Source organism: Astatotilapia calliptera, chromosome 7 (genome assembly GCF_900246225.1).
Source record: "Astatotilapia calliptera chromosome 7, fAstCal1.2, whole genome shotgun sequence".
NCBI classification, from domain to species: domain Eukaryota; kingdom Metazoa; phylum Chordata; class Actinopteri; order Cichliformes; family Cichlidae; genus Astatotilapia; species Astatotilapia calliptera.
Genome location: NC_039308.1, coordinates 9,387,923 through 9,412,651, shown reverse-complemented (window position 1 = coordinate 9,412,651; position 24,729 = coordinate 9,387,923). Strand labels below are relative to the sequence as shown.

General features: G+C 41.2%; 2 protein-coding genes across 2 annotated transcripts; one reads left to right on the top strand and one right to left on the bottom strand.

Annotated features, from left to right (window-relative positions):
- Positions 1–941: 941 nt before the first annotated feature.
- uba2 (ubiquitin-like modifier activating enzyme 2) lies at positions 942–15,046 on the bottom strand. Its single transcript, XM_026172939.1, has 17 exons — positions 14,815–15,046; positions 12,076–12,159; positions 11,895–11,965; positions 11,724–11,788; positions 11,533–11,633; positions 11,206–11,327; positions 9,515–9,582; positions 9,232–9,353; positions 8,756–8,855; positions 8,128–8,279; positions 6,311–6,404; positions 6,028–6,140; positions 5,447–5,602; positions 4,661–4,757; positions 3,926–4,031; positions 3,679–3,821; positions 942–2,257 (listed from the first exon to the last, which is right to left on the bottom strand). Exons 1-17 carry the CDS (start codon positions 14,953–14,955, stop codon positions 2,052–2,054), a joined length of 1,941 nt encoding a protein of 646 aa, XP_026028724.1. The 5' UTR covers positions 14,956–15,046; the 3' UTR covers positions 942–2,051.
- Positions 15,047–16,239: 1,193 nt separating this feature from the next.
- Positions 16,240–24,685, top strand: lcat (lecithin-cholesterol acyltransferase). The gene is made up of 7 exons (XM_026172938.1): positions 16,240–16,753; positions 20,218–20,374; positions 20,597–20,712; positions 20,917–21,012; positions 23,057–23,281; positions 23,357–23,552; positions 23,852–24,685. Exons 1-7 carry the CDS (start codon positions 16,603–16,605, stop codon positions 24,231–24,233), a joined length of 1,323 nt encoding a protein of 440 aa, XP_026028723.1. The 5' UTR covers positions 16,240–16,602; the 3' UTR covers positions 24,234–24,685.
- Positions 24,686–24,729: the final 44 nt, after the last annotated feature.

Below are 24,729 nucleotides of genomic sequence, written 5' to 3'. Positions count from 1 at the left end.
ATTGTAGTCACAGCCACCCTGGGGCGCATTGACAGAGGCGAGGCTGCCGGACCCTGGCGCCACCGGGCCCTCTGACCACCATTAGAATAGAATGTGAGATCCATATTAGAATTATGGATCTCATATTATCACAGCCAAAGTTTCAGTTGATGATGTCAGAATATGTGCCGGACATCCCTGCAAGTGTTTCCTTCACTTGGGTCTGTATGAAGCCATTGAGAGGTTATATCGCTAATACAACCAACTCAGGCAACATGGTTATCATAGTTAACTAAGATTCAGTTCAATTCAATTTTATTTATATAGCACCAAATCACAAGCTGCCTCAAGGTGTTATACAAATCAAACTGAACTGAATTTTATTGCCCTAAAACTAAAAACTAGATGTAAAGAAGTACAACTAGATGCGAAAAATGCAAAGTAAAACCTGGACTTTTGAAAAAAAAACCAAAAAAACCCAAAACCCTAAATAAATTATGTTATGAACTCAGTAAACTAAAGAAAAATACAAAATATCCTTAATAAAGAAGAAATTTCCTCAGTTTTAGCATTTGTTTAGTTTGGTAATTTCGTATCAAACTTGTCAGAGACTTTCATGGATGTGTTTATTGACACATAGAGAGTCAGCTGCTTTAAAAAGTTGTCTAAATCCTGCTTGTCATACAAACTCCCATCTGTTTTCATACACTTGTCCAGTTCAGGGAGTCCACTCCTGGTCGATGCCAGAGTCTCAAAAAACTGGCCTCTCATTTCCTGAAATCCCTCCCGACATCTTCTGTGCTGTTGTGTTGGTTTAATGATCTTTCTAAACCCTACACATATGAAGTGTTCAACCACAGAAAACCTCCTGGTCTATTTCAGATATACTTTCCCCAATCAGGGTTTCCATTACCAGAAGGCAACAGATTCACATGGACACAAAGACCTGACAAAACAGGAAGCATCTGCAATTTTTGAGTTTATTATCTTCATCAAATTGGTCCAAAGGGCTCTCATAGCTTTTCAATAAGTCAGATCACAATAAAACATGAAATTATGGACATCAACACAAGGGTTAGACGGGAGAAGACAGCAGGTCATGAAGTGCCCGTGGCTCTCACGTTATTTAAGTGCAGGACACTGCTGCCAGACAACCTAGTTTAACCTCTGCAGCATCAAACAGGACAAACTGCTGCTCTGTTTTTTAACCGTTTCTAGACTCAAACAGAGCCAAGAAAAATAAAACTGTAACATGTTTAACATTGAATTACTACTGCCTTTAAAAAGTGTACAGTTCAGTCATTGCCATTTCCCCAGGGAGGTGTGTTGTCTCGTCTCCGTGGCTGTTCGAGTAACTTGTTCTCTAAGAGCTGGACACCTCACTGCGATGAAGTGATGGAGGGCATGTTTACCTTCTTGGAGCCTAAACATGTCAGTTCTAGAAAAGAGGTAGCTAACAAACACCCCTTGGCACAAACTTGCCATCAGTGCCTCTGTGCTTTACTGACCTGCTGACAGACGTCAACAGCACCTACAGGCCAGCCCCTGTCCACACCCACCCAGACTGATTCAGCACAACCTGCCCCCCTAACCCCTCTGTCCCCATCTTCACAAAAACTGAGATCAATATTACAACCCAAGAAAATGTTTTGGTTTTTTAAATCTTATTCCTTTGAAACTTGACATCAAAGCACAAAAACACCCTGACTTGTGTAGCATGAGAAATACAGTACGTTTATAAAAAAATACAAAAAAAATGCACTTTTTGTTTATTTAACCAACAAGAGAAGTAGAAGTGACATAACAGGAAGTCTATGTATTTTTTTTCGTCAAAACTTTTTCTCCCCCCCCCCCGTAGGATATATTGTAGGATCTATTTACAGCATCATGTCAGAGAGTGGAGGGAGTACCAAAGCACAAACACATTTGGGGGGGGAAACTGTTGAAAGAGAAGCCCGGGTTGTAAACGGTTCTTCATGAAGGAGGTGTTTTATTTAAACCTACTGTCTGTCTCGAGTCAAAATTACGAGCAGTCAAAGAGTTTGCAGTCCCTCAGGAGAAAGGGAGGGGAGTTAGTCCAGAGCGATTATGTCATCGTCGTCATTGTTGTCGCCTGCCGATTGGTCTGTCCGTGGGCGCTTGGTGGAGGTCTCGCCAGTTTCGGCGTCTGAGTGCTTCCTCTTTGTGCCACCCGTCGCTGCTGCTGCTGCTGAGCTGGAAGCCGCCCCATCCTCCTCATCAGAGTCGACTATCATGATGTCGTCATCCTCTGACGGAGCTGAGATCGAAGAAGAAGAAACGATACAGGTTTATTTGCACAACAGAGAACAAACAACGATTGCCCTTTTAGACCGTAGTGCTCAAAAACAAGATAAATAGTAGAAAAAAGTAAAAAAGAAAACCAAGCCATTTATTTTGGTTGTTCAGCTAAAATATGTCCACTTATATTCACTAATTACTGCAGCGGTTACCCTAAAGTCTGGAGCAGGACACAGCTCTCACATTATGCAGTGCTGCAAGTGGATAGTGCTCCAATAGGGCCTAGTTTTTGCTGCACTGGCTTAGCTCGCTGTGTTAAGGAGAAAACCCATTTTCAATAAGACTAATGCAGAGGCTGGGATTGCCCCAGCGCTCTCTCCACTGGCCTGTCTCAACAAAGCCTGGAACGCCCCAAAAAACTATTGAAACAAACAAACAAAAAAAACTTTCCATTCGATGGAGCTGATAAGAGGGACACTTAAGTGCTCATTTTTATTTATACTATCATTTCTTTCTTTCTTGTTAAAATAAGCTTATATAGTCATTTTTAGAATGTGTGTTTGTGTGCGTGATTATTTTAAAGTAAAACTAATCCATCACAGATTTACAGTACAGTAGTGACACTGACCCTTGGTTGGTCTTTTTGCCAAACCTCCACAACTGCCAGCTTATTCAGGACTGATCTGTTGAGCACACCTATCGGCTTGAGAGCTCAACTTCTGACACAGAACTAAGTCTCTTCTAACTGCTTGTGTCAAAGTGTATATATAATTACAAAAGGACAGCAGAAATGTAACATGAATGTGAGGTGAGCTTTTAGAGCACAAAAATAGTGTACATGTAGGCAAAGATGTGCTCTAGACGAAGAAACTCAAGAGTTGTTTGGCCATCACAGTGATGGGCATGCTGAATGTGTGTTTTCAGGAAAACACCCTCATGCCAACTGTGAGTCATGGTGGTGGAAATGTTACTGTTTGGGGTTGCTTAGCAGCCTTGCTGCGAGACAAACACCCAGAAGTCAGTGGACCACCAAGGACCAACTCAAAAAGAGGAAACCAAAGCTTATGCAATGAATAAGTTGAAGCTGAGAATCTCATCAAAATGTTGAAAAGCATACAGATAATGACAGCGCAATGGAAAACCCCGAAGGATCCCCAAACTGAGGCAATTTTGAATAAACTGGTCAAATTTCCCACCGTCAGATTCCGATTTTCCTTCAAAGAACTTTTGGCTTCTCCAAATGTCACACTATTAATATTTGTCTTGATTTGGACTAACATATTTCTGAAATCTGTATCTGTAGGCTTTTCTGTAGGAGGATAAACGTACTGAAAACGTCCACAGCAGTTCCAGAGGGCGTCACTTTATTATCATTTTTACAAGACTGTATGTTAACGCCTCCAGTCATGGCATTAGCATCGTGACCACTACGATGCTGACCTTTAGAGGATGTTGACGGCTGGGCGGAGTCCTTGTTGCCGTTGGTGATGCTATTAACCTCCTCTTGGTTAGTCTGAGGGGGTGGAGCCTTATCTGGGGCCTCACCTACTACCTCGAATTCCACATCCCGCTCTAGGTCCTCACTGCCAATAAGGAGAGATGCACACACTTTTCAGCTTTGGTCCCTTAGAGAGGCTGACTGTAAACTGTGAATTTCATTCATGCGTTCATGCACACAGGTACATACACGTGCAGGACATTAATGAGGAGTGTGTAGTCTTGGAGGAAGTCGTCAGCTTGGAGCCGGCTGCCGTTACGGATCCCAAAATCAGAAAGAAATTTGTTGTTGTTGCCTGTGAAGAGAAAGAATAAGTATAAATGTAAGGAGAATGCATTCTTGAACCTATAAAGACCGTAAATAACACAATTTCATAATTTAACTACCAACTACTAACTAACTGTTAGTAGTTAAATTAATTCCTACTATAAAAAAGTTATTATACTCCTTTCAAACACTGTATCAGTTTTATCATTAAAGCTGTTACAAATTAAAACGGAGATCCAGCCGACTAACTGAGGCGTTTCTGTTTTTGCCCTGGAATGACTTTTACCTACAGACATCCTGACAAATGCTATTAGAGCACCCTCTTCTGTCCATATGGACACTTTCCACTTGCACTAAATGAAAAACAACTCCCATCTATATCTCTATAGGCAGATATTATCTTTAGCATCATTGTCTGGTACGTTTTATTTTGCACTCCTGTCTTGTGGGTAAATGATCTTACTCTTGCCTGTCCCTCTTCTTTTGGTCTGTCCATCCAGTCTTTCCTTTTTACCATCTCTCTCTAGATCTCCTTTGAGATGTGATTACAACCATCATTTTCATCTTTTCTTCTCTGCCTTGCCTTTTCCCCTATCCTCTAAAAGCCCCCGGTCAAAGCTTAAAGTCTTACATCCCCCCCGCCCCCTTCTTCCTTACCCTCCGTCTCTCCTTCCTCTGAGGAAATGAGGATGGTTCCCTTTCCATCTTCTATCTGAACGTCTGGAGCCACCATACCAAACCTCTCCTTCACAATCTGCACAGAAAGACAAGGAACACAAAGTAAAAAGTAAGTAAAACAACATCCTGTCATGAAAAAAATGACATTTTTGTGACGCTTTACAATCCCATGTAAAACTAAATACATCCTTACTGCTTTCATAGGAATTACAGTATAGTAGCAGCCAGGCGCTGATAATCATATGCACTTGATTAACTGATTATTAAAAGCAGTGTTTACTGAGCAGTAATACACTCTCACTAGCACATTTATGAGCTTCAGTTCAGGAAGAAAAATGTGAGTCTTGCTCAACAGTTGATCGTTTTAAGATATCACAAAGACATGTCACATTCCATATGTCATATTTCTATGGGCCAGTGAATTACAATGGAGGCAGTGAATTAAGGTACTGGAGCTCTTTAGTTAGAGGCTTTTCCCCATTACCTACAAATGCACTTAACCTGCTAGATGTAATTGAACTGACTCTAACCAGATTTCTGGGACCAAAAACTTTAAGCACCGGGAAAGATTCATCAGTGGGACAAGGTGTAATCTGTCACGGCAAGATTTTACGATTCTACAAAAGCATAAACTGACACAGTCGATACTGGAAACTGGTGCAGTCTGAACAAGGCAAAGGAAAGGTGTCTGACAGGATAAGCGATGCTCAGGAATTTTACCAATTAATGACATCGTCTTCGATATTGGACGTGTTGTAACATTACCTTGTCTTGCAGAGTGAGCACCATGGTTTTGTGCACGTTGAGTTTGACCGTGACTTCAGGTTTGCTGGCGCAGACGTAGCAGTTAGCGCTGGGCGGGTCTAGCACGCAGGGGACCAGCAGCTTCTTCCTGAGATTGGGGCACTTGTTCAGGAAGATCTGATGCAAGAAAAAATAAGATGGACATAAAAAGAGGCTTATTATAGGAGCCGTATTCTAGTTATGACAAACTCTGGTGTAGTGGCTCTTAACATAAAAAACTAGGCTGCTCTTTGTCGCTTGTGTATGAAAGTTGCACAGGACAATAACAAAAATATGCAGGCATAAAGTCAGAACAAATATTTGACAATATTTTTCAACATTACACTTAAATATACTCCCCCATTCTAGGTTGCTTTAGCAAATCACACCTTTTAGGAGGGTGAACATACTGGTCTATTACCACCTGTGGGTTGGACAAAATGCTAAGGCATTTTCATCTAACAGTGTGCATTAAATTTGGCATCTGAAGCCAAAGGCAGTAGGTACACAAGTGTCAAGAGTCATATATGATCCACTGCTAAAACAGATAACAGCAAACTGACCGTGCGACAGGATTCCAGTTCCCCAGATAAAATCTTGAGCCCCTCCAGCACGATGAGTCCAGCGATGACAGCATTGGTTGTGGCAATAGCTGGGATGATGTTACCTGCCATTGCTGAAGAGAAATTAACAAACACATTTAGAATAGAATAGAATAGAATTGAATAGAATTCAACTTTATTGTCATTGCACATGCACAGGTGCAAAACGCATTTAGATTTTTGGTACTGATTTGTGAATAAAAACTCTGACATGACTGTTTTGTAGCCTTTGTGCGTGACTTACACTTGACATCAAAGCGACTTTTCATGTTCATACTGAAGATGTGCATACGCAGGTTGGCTGCTGCAGTAACAAAGTCCATGGCTGGAGGGTCATCCTGACAGGAAGAGGAGAGGGAGACAGGTAGAGCAGGGTGATAGGACCAAAAATATTTATCACGATATACATTTGAAAATTTGCGATAACGATATAACTGACGATATAATTGACACTACACAAAATACTTTACAACTCCACAACGTTATTAGTGCAAAAAAAAAAAAATCAATGTATTTTCACTTAAACAAGCAGCTGTTTTTTATGTGCATTAAAGTTATATAAAAATTTAACAGTGCAAATCCAAATTTCTTGCAGACAGTTTAACCAAAAAGGCATTTCCAGTGGAAATTGGCCAACATATCCTCAGCATAACCATGTATAATATCACAAAACTGCTACAAAGCAGATAACAAATAACAAAAAAGGTTATATATACACAATACGGTAATATTATGTTGAAGCTCATTACGTATCACTCCGCGAGGCTCCTACCTACGATAGTCGTAGTGCTCCGACAATCCATCAAGCGGTGCGGGTTCGTAGCTCAGCAAAGTCGTACTAAAACATTTGACAGATTTTCGAGCGCCGTGTACCACATAAACTCATTTCGAGGTCAGTAAACACAACCAGAATTCATACATAAGGCACACGGGATTATAAGGGGCACTGTCGATTTTCAGAAAAATCAAAGGATTGATTTTAAGTGTGCCGTATTTTCCATAAACCACGGTAATAACGACGGTCCGCTAGCATGTGCTACCAAAAATAGTGCTTTGTTGTGTATCTGACGGACGAAAGCTAAACCAGTTCCACACCACTGAAGTTGCAGCATTTTTACAAAACAATTCTGGTTCATCCGTTTCATTCAACGATCCACTTTCACCCTTCTCATTCTCCTTCGCCGCTGTGCTTTTTCTGGCATGTGCGTATGAAAACAAACAACATTATACCGGTATTACCGTGAACGGTATGATATGACCCAGCATTAGAGGCAGGTATTCATCATCTGTGTGCAGCATTTCATTACATCTGGAGCAACTTTCTACTGGAGTAACATTGTATCTGCTGGCTGTCAGTTTGCAAAGCCATTCAGATGAATGTACAAAGTACAATTACTATACTAACATACCAAATGAAACCTGCCCAACAAGTGAAGCTCAGCGACCAGGGTTGACTATTATAATGTGTACTTATTCTGGCAGCCAGCAGAGTGCAGCACTACACTCACAACGCATACTCCACTGAGTGAATGGGCTGTTTTATGTCCACCAATTTTCATTCATTGTCTTAATACATCTTTATTGTTTCTGCAATACAGTCATACTGTGTCATTTATTTAAAGCACTGGCTACATTGTATGTTTGAGCATTTTAAAAAATATTACACTCAATTATGCTCATAGGTCCCGTTAAGCTCATTTCCAACACCATATTTTTGGACTGTAGAGTAGCTTTGCATGAATAATCATCTACTTCATTGACTAAAACAATTTTAGCTCCTCTTCCTTCAAGCCAACTTACTTCTGACTGGCTCACACTACACAAAAATAGATTTGAACAGTAGGTTTGTTGGGCTTTTGTGTGTACTGCCAGAACTATTTTCCTGGGATTACGGATAGCCACTCTCATTGACATGATACAGAGTAGAAAAAACAAAGACTGAGTATCCAGAGCAGTCTGACCTCATTTTCAAAGCTGTGGGCATGTTTCATACAAGCATCCACCATTTTTATATGGAAAAATCAAGTGAAAAACTAATTCACAAGAACGTCTTGTCTTTACCTTATCCCAGACCAGCTCAGCACCCTCGCCCTTTTCCTGCAGCTGTGAGCGGAGCGTCTCCACGCTGTGCTGGAACAGCTGGCAGTAACCCCAAACATCCAGAACCTGCTGGTCCTTCAGACCTGAAGCTGGAGTCCCCTCCTTAGGACACTCTAAAGCCAAGAGAAAGGCACACAATATTGTGGTTAATGAAGCCTTTAAAGCAGTGACCCTTTTTATAATTAATATAAATCTGACATCTCGCAGTTATGTTCCTTGTGTAAGCGAACTGTAAACATAAGTAAATTCCTCCACAGGCTGCACGCTGTGCAAACAGCTGTTCTTTATTACATGTGTCATGTGCTTTTGTTATGTTTGTGAGGACACAAAAAATATTTGCTTCGTTTAAACTTACAGCTAATGTGCAGCTCAGTATCTTCCCAACAAAAAGAAGCTGGACATGTTCAGAAGTAAAACTTATACACAAGTAATAAACTCACAATTTAAAATATTTCGAGTTCTTTTCTCGGTCTTCCTGACTCAAACAAGTTGAAATATGGCCCCTAAACACACATGCGCGAGCACAGGTAACGCCAGGTGATGCTGAAAGCCTGGATGGGCTTAAGCTCCGCGTGCATAAAGGACATACCACTGTTCTCTAGCTGGTGCCAGTCTAAAGGTGTAGGAGCTTTCCTCTTCTTCCATAACTTGTCCATGGTCAGAAGGTACATGATGTCATCTTTGAACAGCTGGAAAAAAAAGGAGCAATCATAAACAACTACTCTACGTCCGTGGTGATGCTATGCTAAATGACTAAACTCTAGGATTCTCAACATTTTCTGCAGCCCACATAAGGACAGAATGATCGCTTCTTCAACGGTTGTGTTCTTGACGAATAATCTGCTAGTTTTTAAAGGAGAGGGGAAAAAAACTTGAAATTTAACTAGTCTAAAAGAAAACAAACAAATATTTGCCAAGCAAACTGTGTACTTCGGGTGTAATATGAAACCATTAATTCCTTTCCTCATTAATCTAACGTTCAAATACGTCGAATAGCAAGGGCAACCACCAGTCTACTCAACATCTCGTGCCCATCCCATTTATACTCGCTTGCTTATTTATTACCTTATTGAAGAGTTTGACAGAATCATATCCGGTGGATCGAGCCCATTCCTTGGTGGAAACACGCTTGATGTCCCCATCCTTATCTGAAGCGGTGGCACGAGCCGCCGTCTCTTCGGGATTCCCTTTTAACCGAATTCACAGCTTTTACACAGCAATTAATTTTAACCTACGTTAATATTCATCCTGCTGTGTGACCAAACAATCAAAAAGGATCCCCGCAAAAACCAAAACAGGGAATTCAAAATTGTGAATCCACATTAATGCCACTCTCTCTCTCACTTACATGCAGCCTCTGGGTCCGCTGTGTCCGGCGACACCTCTTGATCTGCATCTTCTTCTCCAAACAGTTGACTGTAGTGGCAACATACAAACAACAGAAGATGACATCATCACACAGCCTATTATCCGCTGATGATTCTGAAAGATCATCTGATGGTTTAGAAATGGTCATATCTAGATTAGTGATTAACAACTGACGAGGTCCCATCTAATCGTAAGACCTCATAGCACTGAGTCACTCCAACAGTGCACTTTGTTCTCAGACTGCTGATTTACTTTTGGTCCCTCAGATATTTGTGTGGGAGGCAGAGCCTCCAGCTTTCTGTCTCCATCCCCTTACTCCCAGATGGTCACAGCAGAAGGCTGCCCCTCCTTGAGCCTGATTCCACTGGAGGATACTTCCTGTTAAAATTTAGTTTTTCCTTCACACTGTTGCCAGCTGCTTGCTTATAGTGGGTCGTCTGATTATTGGGTTTTCTCTGTATTATTGTAGGCTCTTTATCTTACAGTATAAAGCACCTTATGGGCAACTGTTGTTGTGATTTGGTGCTATATAAATGAAACTGAATGTAGTAATTTTCATACACGTGCAGGAACAGTTTAATCAAGATCACACTCTACTCTACGTCCAGTCTTAACTGGAAAAAAGAAGATAAAACCGCGTGTGTCAAAAACTGCACGCAGAAAGTGATCAGATCATGCAGAAAATATCCGATTGTTCAGTCTGACGTCACTAGCCGTGTCTGGGTCTAAACTCCGCTGCAGCTCCATATATCAAACGATCACTGTGGCATTACTGAGAGTTGAAAAACTGTCTAAAGTCTTTCATCTTTAACATCCAGGCATCCATGAAAACGGAATTTATGACATTTAACGGAGTTAGAAGTTAGCAGGGAGTTAGCTCGCTAGCTTCTATCTAAATACAATATAGTATGTCCTGACTGCGGGGTTTTGGAAACAAATTAAAACGTACAGCTCTGCTATCACTTCCAGCATAAATGAAGACAGAAAACTAAACAGCAGTGACGTTTGTAGGGTTACTGAAGTTTGGCTAGCTGGTATATAATGATGTGCTATGTGACCGCTAGCGACACAGCTATGTTAGCATAATATAAACAAGCTAACTTTTTTTCCACTCGATAAAAGTTAACGTGAATGTTCTCGGTGGTCAGGAACAAATGTAATCGCATGGCAGGATGCTGTAAAAGGACCAAACTTCAGCCAGGAGAACAACTGAGATAATCCATCCACAATACGAGGTTAGTCATTCATGCTGCTGCATGGGCTGGGCTGTAGTTACATCCTAAGGTTTTAAAAACTGAGCTTAAATAAATGATTAGCGGTAATAAAAGCCGAGGGAGGTCAACAGGGATCACTGACTGTTTTAGGAGCTTTTTGAGATAAAATAGAAGAAAATACAAAACATTAAACATGTTAACAACACAAAAGCCATATTAAACGCAGACTACTTTAGACCCGGAAGTAGGATTCGTCGCGTCATCACTGAACAACCGGATTTAGAGGTAGTGAGGCACAGTGGGATCACATTTCATGATGTGTTTTTCACCTAACCTGTCCTCTTCCTGCAAGATCAAGCCTGGCAAAAGCCACTAATATTTGCTAAACTAATACGCAGACTGCAATCAAATGTAACTTGAAGCCCAAGAATGCATGCGTAAAAAGAACACGGCTTACTTGAAGAGATATTTGGCCCAGACGATGCAGTGAATGGGCTCAGATGGTGTGTTTCTTATGGTGCATCCTGGGAAGGTCTTCTGTGCTGGTTTCGGCTGGCACTCGTAGCACTCTGTCATTCCCTGGGTAAGAAGCAGCAGAGAAGAGACATGTTCACCGCCCTTGCTCAAAAATCTGCAGCACAGATCAAAATCAAGGCCCTTGATGAATTTTAGTCTGACCCCCATTTCCCTTTGGGTTCTTGGCTACCTTACACACAATGTAAAAAGAGCTTAAAGACATGCAGCCAAATTGTTGGTTCTCTGTGTGAAAAAATATCAGTGCTACCTTCTTGATGACCGTGACCTGTCCCAGGTATCCAGCAGTGCCACTCTCTATCAGAGGGATATCAGCTGCCAAACACATCCTGTTGACATGGTTACGGGCAGCTGGGGAGGCAACACGTGGTTTTATTTACCTCATTTGAAAGCGTTAGCAGTAAAAGAAGATATTTCGGTAATGCTGTAAGACGAGGGTACCTCTGTTATCCAGGGCGTTCATCACAAGCATGAATTTTCTGAAGAACTCCACGTTGTATTCAGGGCTGTTAAGGAAAAAACAAACCACGGTCAGTCCCACATCAGTACATTCTTGAAGGAGCTAACCTCAGACTGACCAAACTGTGAAAAAAAAAAGAGAAAGAAACGTGCTTCATGATGCTGTCGTGGTATGCAGTGATGTTGGCACTGGGGCAGAACTGCAAGGCGCTCTCTTTGGCCACCTACAAGACAACAAGAGTAAGGGACGGATGTATAAAGTGCACAGAGGACGTTTAAAATAGCAGCTCAGACAGAACTCTGCAGCCTGCAGGACCAGAGGTGAGTTACATACCTGTGCTTTAGACTTGCCTACATGCTTCTTCTGAAAGAGGAACTGACGGTTCAGGTTGCTGACATCAATTGTGTCCAAGTCAATCTGCCAAAATCAACAGGGTTGTAAAGTCAGTCGAGTCCAATCCAACAATCAAACACTTTTCTATTTGTTTGAACAGAAACGCCTGCTAGGTCACAACAAACAGGGGTAAGTCAGTGCGACAATCAGAGGACTGCACGAGCATTTTAAACACCAAGAGAAACAAGTAATTCTCTGCTGAACGTCTTTCTTTTCATATAACTATTTTACTGCATTTTAATTGTTCTAGATTTGCATTAATGTGTTTTCTATGTGCTGCGTTTGGATACAAAGTTAGAGAGGCAAGACTGAGATAGTTTGGACATATGCAGGAATAGATAGATATGGATATATTGGACAAAGGATGCTGAATATTGAGCTGCCAGGCAGGTGAGAGGAAGACTGCAGAGAAGGTTTTGCACAAGGTTGGTGTGAGAGAAGGGGATGATAGGGAGAGGGTGAGACAGAGTGTTCTGTGTGTATAGCACTGCTGCTAATTCAGTCGGTGACAAATAAAAGTTTCACAATGTTATCTCAATTCTAGCCAAGAGGTTAATTAAATTATTTAAACAGTAGCTGGTTAACTGCTACAGGATTACAGGCACAAGCAGCAAAAAAACCTCACACAGGGTGTTTGCAGGTACCACTGAGATGATGACAGTAAAGTAAAAGATAACCAGAAGACTTTACGACCTGTCGTTGACCCTTTTTAAGAGGGAGAGGCTGTAGTAGCCTTAACTAATGAAGTCTGTGGTGGATGCCAGATGACAAAAAAAATGAAACTGTTTATGTAAAGAGCGAGGACAGACAGGATGGATTCTACTTTCATAAATAAAATACTGCAGCGCCGGTTATTTTGGCTGCAGACATTAAATGCACGCAGTCTCATGTTTGACTCTGGGAGACTGATACCAGCAGGATAAGAGAGAAGGCGAGCACAGGCTCAAACAATGTCATCAAGAGTTTACTGAGACAAACTAGACACTCCTGACTTTTCTAGCTTATCATGTCAATGTCATTCTCAAATGTCCCCCAAATACAGGACACTACACTCAAGAGAGGGGTAAGCAAATCTGAAATCAATCTGCAGGTTCTTATTTGGTTGTATCAATTATAATGTTACCAAAAATATAATAATTAAATAAAGAAATACAATAGCGTAACCAGTGCAAACTGCTTCTAACAAGAACAGAATAAGGAATAGGAGCAAACTTGAGACATCACTCTCTAGTTTGAAAACCAGAAGCCTCACAGACCCTCAATGGTGACAAAGTTCAACGCAGACCTTGTCACTGTGAAAAGGAAATGTCTGCGTTCCCACTACATTTACCCAGCTTCCTGAAGAGAATGGCACTTGCCGAGGTCATGTAGGACCCTCAAAACACCAAAACCTACTTTTGGGTACTCTCTTATTCACAAAGGGTTGCCACAGTGGGTCAATGCACATCATTTGATCAGATCTATTGCTTGTCAGGCAAATGTGTAAACCACTACTCTATGGACAGTGACAAAAGAAACAGAGGTCAGAGGGTGCCCTGACACATATAAGATCTGTAATAGGCACAGTAATGCAGTAGTTAGAAATGTCCCCTCACAGCATGCAGACTTCTGGCTGAGGTGACTGTGTGTTAAGTTTGCATGCTCTTGCTGTTCACTCTGGCTTCACAGTGAAAAGATATGCACATTATGTTAATTTATTATTCTAAACTGACCATTGATTTGAGGTTGGTAAAGAGTTTTAAGTGTATAGATTATGATGCCCAAAGAACGTATGGTTAAGTGCCCGAAGTGTTAATTAATAACAACTTAATAATATAATAACTGGTAGTTGATATAGAAGTAAGCTCTAATTGTTATACATAATAAATCTCAACAGTTCCAAAGTGCTCTTGCCATTTCCATTTTCAGTAACACATTTCTTAAATCAATGTGGTGGTTGTGTTATATCTTAGGTACAACAGTGTGATGACAATACAGTGTGCTTGGTGTTTTTTCCTCCTACCAGTGTTGTGAAATTTAAAGCCTCTATTTATTAATGTCAGATTGGCCATTTATGCATTCTGCAGTTAAAAAAATGAAATGGTACAGACACAAAGGGGGGGGGGGGGTCCTTGGCTCTAAACCACACAGTACGTAAGGGAGAATTTAATACACAATTTAACAGCACTTTCTGAGCACCCGTGAACTCCTCACGCTCAGCCCCCAACCAGCACGCACATACATTCTATGAATAAAGAAACTGAGCGTTTTGCGTTGATAGATACAGTGAGGATGTTTTTTCCCTATAATACACCGTCCATGGCTAAGCACGGAGATGTCTAAGCACCTCCATGGTGGCACACAGCCCGCGGTGTCCTTACAAAGAAGTTGACTGGCTAACTTAGCAGTGATAATGGCGCCAAATATCCCGGCTACATCGCTACGATCTTGTTCGACTTTTTTTCCACCCTCACAGATAGATATCCTTGCCGGTCCATTTGACGCTGTTCACGCGGTGTTAACAAACCACCAGCGAGATAGTAATACAGCTCATCTTTGAATGCCACGTCTCAGCAATTAGCCTGAGCCCACACGTCTCCTCTTGACACACTCATTGCAGCACAAAGAACCAGTTAGCATGCTAGCCGGCTAGCTACCAAAGACACAGCCACACAAACAAACAGCGTGAACGGGACGGACCACTTCGATGTTTTTGAAGCCGGTGAGTACAAGGTTCTTCAGCAGCTCGCAGCCGATCCCTCCTGCTCCCACTACCAGGACCTTGCAGGTGGAGATGGAATCAGCCAGCTCTTTTCGGAGGGAACCCACAAGTTGGACCATGTTGATGGCTAAAGACAGAACCTGCAGCTCCCGGAGGCTAGCTGTTAGCTTCTTCTTCTACACAACCCAAGACCCACCCACTTCCGGGTCACACACTTTTTCTTTTGTGAGAAAAAGTAGTAGTTTGTCATTTTAGCGCCCTCTTCCAAATGCCACTAGTATTTACGATATAAAAGATAAGGCTTTTATAATAGGGATTCGCAATTCCAGGCTTCAACGGCTGGTGTCCTGCAGGTTTTAGATGTGTCCTTGATCCAACACAGTTGATTCAAATGGCTAAATTACCCCCTCAACATGTCTTGAAGTTCTCCAGAGGCCTGGTAATGAACTACTCATTAATTCAGGTGTGTTGACCCAGGGTGATATCTAAAACCTGCAGGACACCGGCCCTTGAGGCCTTGGAGTTGCCCACCCCTATTGTATAAGATATATATAAGATAAAGCTCCTTGAATAGCATTGTCTAAATCTAATTTCTTGTCATTTCATTAGTATTTATACTTAACAGCAATTCTCTTCTCTTTCCCCTCACCCCCCAACCACTCACTGCAGGTGGCTGCCCCTTGCTGAGACTAGTTGTGCCAGTGGTTTTTTCCTATTCAAAGGGAGTTTTTTCCTCTCTACTGTTGCCAAATACTTATTCATAGGGGGTTGTTTGATTGTTAGAGGGTTTTTTCTAGTATTGTAGGGTCTTTACTTTACAATATAAAACACTCTGAAATGACTGAAATGACAGTCCTGTGGACTGTGATGTCATATTTGTTACAAATTCTGTCAAAAATGACATTTTTCGCGTCATTGGGACTTTACACCTAGATACATTGGGGTTATATAAAAGTCACTTTGCCAAAAAAAAAAACTGATTGGGGATCTACCTTAAGACTAAAACGTTCTTTCTGGCTCAGAACGACTTATGATGTATTTATCCAGGTTAAACGGCTCGTTGACAGTAAAAGTGTGTTGTTGTTTTTTTTAAAGAGAAATCTGGCCAAGAGGGTAGCAGAAATTGAGAATAAGTCATTTTATTATTTTAAAAAATAACTCCTTCTTAAATCCTGTAGGCTATAAGATAATTACCCAAAATAAATAAGGATATTGAACATTTAAAAAATGTAAAACATCAGGAATAACCTTTTGGGGGCAGATGATCATTTTTATATTAAAGTCTTTTTGGAAATCTCTCTGTGCATACATTCAAAGCTGGTCTGTGAAGAGAAGTGGGATACGTTCACTTCAGCTTCACGTTGCACACATCACATTTGGCTTTGCTTGCTTGAAAAAAAAAAATCAGAACATTTTCATTAAAAAATAGTCTTTGTCAATCATTTGCCTTCTGAGGCGTAAATAAACACACGTAAGAGGGATCGATAGGGCGGTGTACCCGTACCGTACACGTTTTATTTGCTCCTGCGTGCCACTCTGACCAGACACTCTTGGCGCAGACCTTGAGAGAATTAAACGTGGTTCCCGCAGCACTCAGCAGCCCAGGACGTGTGGATGCACTTTTACTTCAGAGATGGTAAACACAGGGTTTCCTCTGGTGTGACCTCGCGTGTTTTCTTCCCGGCTGGCCCGCCTCTGCCTCCGCCTCCAGCTGCAGCGCACAGACTGAGCTCCGTCCAGAGCGCCACAGCTGCCCGAAGGAAAAGATGGGATCCGCAGGACACTTGAGCTTAGTGCTGCTGCTTGCATTTCTGCTGGGGCTTCATCACTCCTCAGGTTTCTGGATCGTCAACGTTGTCTTTCCTCCCCCAGCCAAACCTAAAGTACCCAGCAACAGCACTCCTCCACTTATTATCGGTAAGTACAGGGTCTGTCTGTTTGTTAATATGTATGGAAGATTAAAATATACTGCTGTGATATATACCCGAGATTTATTGTTGATTTAGCTGGACATCTATGCGGAAACATGTAGCACGAAGGTCCAGTACAGTCGGGGGGTGGGGGTGTTTTTAGGTCACACACAGCACTCTGTACATTTGACCCTGCAGGCAATATCAGTGTTTTCTCATCAGGAAAGCTTTAGGGACACAATTTAGTGACTGTGCTTTGGATAAACCTCCACGCTCAAACTGAAAGACTATTAAACCTGTTCTTTTCCTACATATAATTTAAAATAAATCGTCCTCTCTATCTCAAGAAATTTCTTTTAAAGTTCAGCTTGCCTTTTTATGAAATCTCAAACATCCAGAGAGAGACATTTTCGCCTCAGAATTTGAAGAAGTGGTATTTTTATTGTCTTTGATATGATGATGTTTAAACACTGGACTGACCAGATCGCAGAAGAACTGCTGTGTACGCGGTGCAAATAGTGTAGCTGGGTAACGGTAAATCATGCAGCTTCTCCTGTGGGTCAGGGGTCAGTTTCGCAAATTCAGAAACAGATCCAAATATTTGCATTTCACAAAACTGTCTGCTATGTCAAATACACCTTATTTGCTGAATTCTGGGTAAATTAAGGCTAAAAGAAAACATGTGACCACATCAAGGTAATCATCGTAAATCACCCACCCCGGGATAAAGTGTTTTGGTAGGTTTTGTGCTATTAGAAATTAGATGATGTTATCCCTTTTAGGCTTACACTGTACCATTTCCCTCTTTCTGCTGCTTGTGATTCACAGTTAGCAGTCAAAAAGTCATCGTCCAGTCAGGGATTTGTGCAGTCTACTGCACAGGAGCTCCAAGTAAAGGACAGGCAAACAAAATGAGGAGATTTTGACTAAAAGGAGATAAAGAAAATGCTTTGAGTTCTACATTGATTGCTTTAAGTGAACCAATCGACTGACATTTATTTAAACTCAAAAAACAATGTGACTAAACAGCACTAACAGTTTTACCCATGACTTCAATATGATTTTGTGAAAAAAGTAAGTGAAATAAGTGGAAGAGATGGGTGTAGAAATGTCCTTACCTATAAAAAAAAGGCAGATTACTGTCGGCTCGTTTCAAGAAAGACTGGTAGGTGTCAACCGACAGCTTTGACAAGACCTTAAAAGTGTTCAGCGAGAGTAGAAGTACCAAAGAGTCAACATGAAACACCTGCAGAAATCTCTGCAACTTCCTGAAATATATCTTTAACACTGAAAAAGAATGGTGGTTATGGAAGGACAAAGAAAGGAAGCAACCACTCAAAATGAAAAACAAAAACAAACAAACAAAAAAAAGCGTTGCTGAAATTTTAAAGTTTGCAAAATGCCACCTCGATGTTTCACATCACCTATTTAGCAGTCGTCTTGTGTGCAAAGATGCTAAGTCTGAAGGAATAAAGGCAACACATCATCACAACTCTAAGGCATGGTGGAGGGAGCATCCTGGCATGGGCCCTGTACTTTGAAGCAAGTTCAACATTACCAGGTCACCTTTCTTTCTCTGGTTTCAGCATTAGCAATCAGGCTAAGCCGTCGATCAAAGGTGATTATGAGCTTGATAAGTTAACCCAGGATTTATCTATCGAAGCACGAGTGTGTTCGCATGAAAGGGGCGATATCTGGGAGCAGAGCAACTGATTCAGGTAAAACTATGTTATTATAAGAGGTTAACCACATAAAAGCAGTGATGTGAGCGACTGCAACATGAAAGGAATCAGACAGTAAATTACAGCACTGAAAACACCTAAAGTGTGTGTTTGTGCTATAAGTGCTCTTTCATTAAGTCATAAAAGAACAGATGTATTATAATTGTTATTACTCATATTTAGATAAGCAAAAGATAGTTTTAGTTTTTATCATTTTCAGCTGCAGCCCTGGTGATGTTTAAAGGTCTGAGAGCAACCAAAGAATAAATCTCAGACCTTCCCAACCGCAGACGTTTCCTTCTTAAAGTGAAAATGAGATCATTAATATAACAACATTAGATAAATTGGATTCCACTGTTTGTTTTTGTTTTGTTTTCTAAATTGTAGTGTGGTTTTTATTTCCAACTTAAATTATATAACTCTTTAATGTGGCAGGAAATTAGCTTATCAACATCTGGTCTCAGGATCCTCCAGAGCAAAGCAGCTGTGCACATTTTTTAATTGCAAAACAGGAGACAGAATATTGACAGGATATCAAGGAGAAACAGAAAAACACAATAAGACAGAGTGTAGGTAGGGGTTATTATAGCTTTGTATTTTCTAATTAGTTTTAATTTAAATTTTATTTTGACCTGTTGTTTTGAATTCTGACTGAATTCTATATATATGAAATTTAACAAAATTGAAAAATAAAATACAAAAAAAAGTACAGGATAGTGTATACTGTATACATTCCCAAATTTAGTTGCAGATTTTAATTCAGTCTCTCTCCAGTTCCTCAGTGTTCCCAGTCTTTAATCTCAACCCCCCCAGTCTTTAATCTCAACCCCCCCAGTCTTTAATCTCAACCCCCCCAGTCTTTAATCTCAACCCCCCCAGTCTTTAATCTCAACCTCCCCAGTCTTTAATAGCTCCAGAAGCATCTTCCAAATGTCAAAAAATTCTGATGATCTTTTCCGAAAAGTATAGTTTTTATTTTTATTTCCTATGACCAGTGATCTATAGCAGTGGTTCCCAGCTCTCTGAGCTGGTGACTCTTCATCATGCAAAAAGTCACTTTGCAAACTCTTATCACAGCTTTAATTAATGAATAATCTCTTTGATTTCTTTCAGTTCAATTAAATGATTCCTCAGTTTCATGTTTCATATTTCATACAATATGAAACTGAAGAAGTCAGAGAGCTTCTGATTCCTTCTGATGACACGCAATCTGTAAAAAAAAATATGATTAGGATCATTGATTTATGACAGCTGTCTGGGAAGTCCATCAGTTCATCAGTTCTTTGTTGCATGGTTGTTAATAGACCTCTCTGCATTGAATCATACCTGTTATTAATCTCTGTCTCTCTTCCACAGCATGTCTTAATCCTGTTTTCCTTCCCTCACCCCAACCGGTCACAGCAGATGGCTCCGCCCCTCCCTGAGCCTGGTTCTGCCAGAGGTTTCTTCCTGTTAAAAGGGAGTTTTTCCTTCCCACTGTCGCCAAAGTGCTTGCTCATAGGGGGCCATTTGATTGTTGGATTTTTCTCTGTATGTATTATTGTAGGGTCTACCTTATCTCACAAAGTGCCTTGAGACGGCTGTTGTTGTGATTTGGCACTATATAAATAAAATTGAATTGAATTGAATTGAATTGGAAGTTTGCTGAACTTCGGCAGCAGTTTGCAGTGCTGTGTATTGGTCCCACTTTTTCCTGCAGTACAATTAACATTTGACACACTGTTGTGTTTGCATGTGCCCTCCTGCTCAGTACCGGGGAACCTGGGGAACCGTCTGGAAGCCAAAATAGACAAGCCGTCGCTGGTCCACTGGCTGTGCTACAAGAAAACTGAGAAATGGTTCCCACTGTGGATCGACCTCAACATGTTCATACCCATAGGTGTGGACTGCTGGATCGATAACATCAGGTGAGACCTGCTGTCTGCTCTCACATCCACGTTTAAGCAGTTTAACAACACCTTTGATCTACAACTTTGCCTTACTGTAGGTGACAGCTGAGGAACAGACTTTTATGTTATACTTACGCTTGTCAGTTTTGTTTATCTTTAGTCAGGTTTTTCATCACTGAATACATGTTTTGCAGAATTTGAAAACTTAGCCATGTGTTTCCACATTTGTGCGTCCTGCAGACTCGCTTACAACAGGACAACTCGGCGGTCATCCAACTCACCCGGGGTGCAGGTGCGAGTGCCTGGATTTGGGCAGACCTATTCCATTGAATATCTTGACTATAACAGACTGGCTGGTGAGAAAAATACATCTGTGTTGGTAAACTGGTAAATTTGGGGGACTAGTTTCTGACATCTTTTAATGTATTTCTACACTGAGTAACAGAGAAATGTTTAATGGTCATGAAGGCAAAAATATAAAGGAACATGTAGCCCAGTGCTTTATTTCCATACTAGATTTGGACTCTTAAACTGACCGAGTCTGCTACTGTTCTCTGAAGGTTACTTTTACACCATGGTGGAACATCTGGTCAACGTGGGCTACATCCGAAACGAGACCGTCCGCGGAGCACCGTATGATTGGAGAGTAGCTCCTAGTAAGTCTGTATTATTTTTATGTTAAGAGAGAAAGCACGGTGCTTTGCATGTGTTTGCTTACGAGTATACAAAAGAAGTTTCCTGAGCAGCTCAGCTTGTGCTGTTTTTTCTTTTTTTTTTACTAATTATGCCACGCAGGGGGGGTCAATGATAAAAATCTACATTACTAAAGAACATTAACTTATGCTTTTATTTAATCATGTATTAAAGTCATGTTACTTTTTTTAATACAATAGGAGCAATTTTCAGATGTGCTTCCTAGTATAGTACAGATAATTGTGGTAATTACTTTGACTTTTAATGTCTCCCAACTTCTGAGAAGAAAAGTCTTCACTAGCCACTTTAACAACTATATACTTCACTATGTTCTTCTGCAAGTTGCTGACTTTAGTGCTGGAAAGGTGCGTTTGTTATGTCGGTGGGAGAAGCAGGATTGAACCAAGCGATAAAGTTGTCGGTCGAGAATACTAATATATGCTGATGCTACAGTATTGTACACCCCATAATTTGGTAGCGTGTAGCAAATATAACTTCAAGTATTTGTTTTCTGTGTGACTTTGTTAGATTCTTACATTGCTGTAGAGGAAGTTTGGCGCATTCTTCACATTATAACAACTCTTCTTGAAGTTTTTGGGCAATTGTTTTTGATGTCCTGCCACATTTTAATCAGGTTGAAGTCAGACAAATGGTTTCACATTTGACTCTAGAATACTTCTATATATAGAGTTCATGGTTGACCCAACTACTGAAAGGTACCCAGGTGCTATGGCTGCAAAACAAGTCCAAATCATCACCTCTCCACTACCACTGGATTCAGTTGAAAACATTTAATATGAGGGATTTGTGCTGATATGTTGTATTTGGTTTATGCTACATGTGATGCTGTGCATTATGGTCCACATGTCCACTTTGGTCTTATTTTTCTAAAGGACATTGTTCCTGAGGTCTTTGCTCAGATGCAACTTTGCAAACCTAAGAAGAGGCTTTCTGTTGGCAATCAAGCCAAACTTGAACAGCCTTTTTTTAACATGCTGACTGAGACCTGTAGAGTCTGAGATGTAGCTCCTGGGGTAAATTTGCTGGTATGTAGATATCATGAATGTTTTCGTCTTCTCACTGTACAATGATGGACTTCAGACTGTATGGGAATGGCCTTATTGATTATTGCTGATATATTTCCTCCTTATGGGCGATCGTGGCTTAAGAGTTGGCAGTTCGCCTTGTAATCGGAAGGTTGCCGGTTCGAGCCCCAGCTTGGGCAGTCTCAGTCGTTGCGTCCTTGGGCAAGACACTTCACCCGTTGCCTACTGGTGGTGGTCAGAGGGCCCGGTGGCGCCAGTGTCCGGCAGCCTCGCCTCTGTCAGTGCGCCCCAGGGTGGCTGTGGCTACAATGTAGCTTGCCATCACCAGTGTGTGAATGGGTGGATGACTGGATATGTAAAGCGCTTTGGGGTCCTTGGGGACTAGTAAAGCGCTATATAAATACAGGCCATTTGTCATTGTGTTAACACATATCTGAATGCTGCAGACCATCAAACTGCCAAAATCTCAATAATCAAATGCTCTGATTAGCAGCGCCTGGCTGCTACTTATCCTATTAATTCCACTGGAAGTAAAAGGAGTGTATTTTGTTTTTCACACACTGCTTCTGCATGTTGGTTTAGCTTTTTAAAAATATATATTGACACAGTGTAGCATATCACAGGTTGCTTTTCATCTGAGGTTGCAGTTACCTCATTTTAATACCTGCTAAGGACCACGTGATTTTTATTTACCAGCTGGTTCTTAGAGCTAACCCTAGAGAGAGGAGTGGATTTTCTTTTAGGACACCAAAACTCTAAAACAAACTCACTAGTTTTTATTCACACACTGACTGTGAGTACATTTGGTGTTGCATGTCCTGATTGTGGCAGCAGGTTCTCAAGTTATTTTGACCAGATGCAACCAAATTTTAATTACACTACATAATGACGTTTGATGTGCACCTCTTAAGGTTCTTGCTGTGAGCCTGTAACGTTTTTATTTCCCTTCGTCCCCCCACAGATGAGAATGCAGAGTACTTAGCAAAGCTGCAAAACCTGGTTGAGGAGATGTACAACCAGTATCAGGAGCCTGTCTACCTGGTGGGACACAGCATGGGATGCCACTATGTCCTCTACTTCCTCAACCAGCAGCCTCAAGCCTGGAAGGACAAATACATCAGAGGCTTCATTTCTCTAGGAGCGCCATGGGGGGGTGCAGTAAAAGTACTCAAGGTCCTGGCTTCAGGTAATGATAAGAACGCACAGAACAGAATACAGATGGAGGGGCTAGAAAGCGGTGTGAACCTGAAACTCTTTACAGGAGAAAATGATGGCCTCTCGATGATTTCGAACCTAAAGATTCGGGAGGAGCAGAGGATGGTAACCACCAATGCGTGGATGCTTCCTCTAGAGGGCATCTGGCCAAGTGACCACGTATTCATCTCCACGCCGAACTTTAACTACACTACAAAGGACTACCAACGGTTTTTCAAAGACATTGATAATGAGGAAGGCTGGTAAGAAACAGTTTGGTTGGTTTGGTTGGTTTTAGAAAGTCTTGATTGCCAAAAGTTAAAAAAGCAGACCAGAAATTGTATAGTACCAGTGGTCATCTGTATTTACTGCTTTACCTCTCCTTTGAGAGCAGAAAGTGTGAAATTTCTGGGCTCTTTGTCTTCTACTTCTATTTCTATCTAAATGGTAGCATCTTGCTTTTTCTTGAACTATACCTTTTTAGCATATAGATCAAATACTTCTCTTTTTGGTGTATTTTTTCTAATAGCAAACAATGATCATGCCCTCTTGTTGGCTCCAGGTATATGTTGGAGGACACCAAGAACCTCACTAGTGATCTCCACCCTCCTGGCGTCGAGGTATGGTGTATGTATGGCATGGGCCTTCCAACTGCCGTAACAAACATCTACGACGAGGTCTTTCCCAACGGGGACCCAGTGGACTTTGTTTATGCCGATGGAGACGGCACGGTGGACACGTTCAGCATGAGTTTATGCAAACGCTGGGTGGGGAAGCAGGAGAAGCCCGTCCATATCACAGAGTTCAGAGGGCTGTTCCATCTGGATATGGTGTTTCACGAAAAGGTGCTCAACCAAATCCAGGACATCCTGGAGGGCAAATCGGACACACCCACAGAGGTTGATGTCAGAACTGACACTGAATACAGGCGTTCAGGAGTTTGAAGCCATTTACAGTGCTAGAGTCTCACATAAGTGACTTTTGAGCCAGATCAAACATCAAGCTTAAAACAAATACCAGTACCGTCTCTTATCTCAAGCAGGTACAACAGCTCAAAACCAATCTGGACTTGGGGAGAATCTATCACTGACCCCCCCCCCCCAGCAAATAGTCCTGACCACTTTATCTTAACTAAACGCTGCTGACTCAACAATGTGGGTTTTAACCCTGACCTGATTATTACTAAACTGAGGTCATGTGTTTAGTTACCTTACGTCTGAAACTTGGTGGCAATTATGGAAATATAATAATCACAGTAATTAAAAATGTAGTAAGAAATTTTTATGATGGTTTTAGTTTTCTTGTTTTCATCTGTGTCCTCCTGTTACATCATCATTATCATTTTATTATTTTCATGCATAAAGACCCAATAAATATGAGACATTTTGTTGTGTGAGATTATTGGATTATTCCCTCAGAAACTTTGTTTTTGATAAGTTA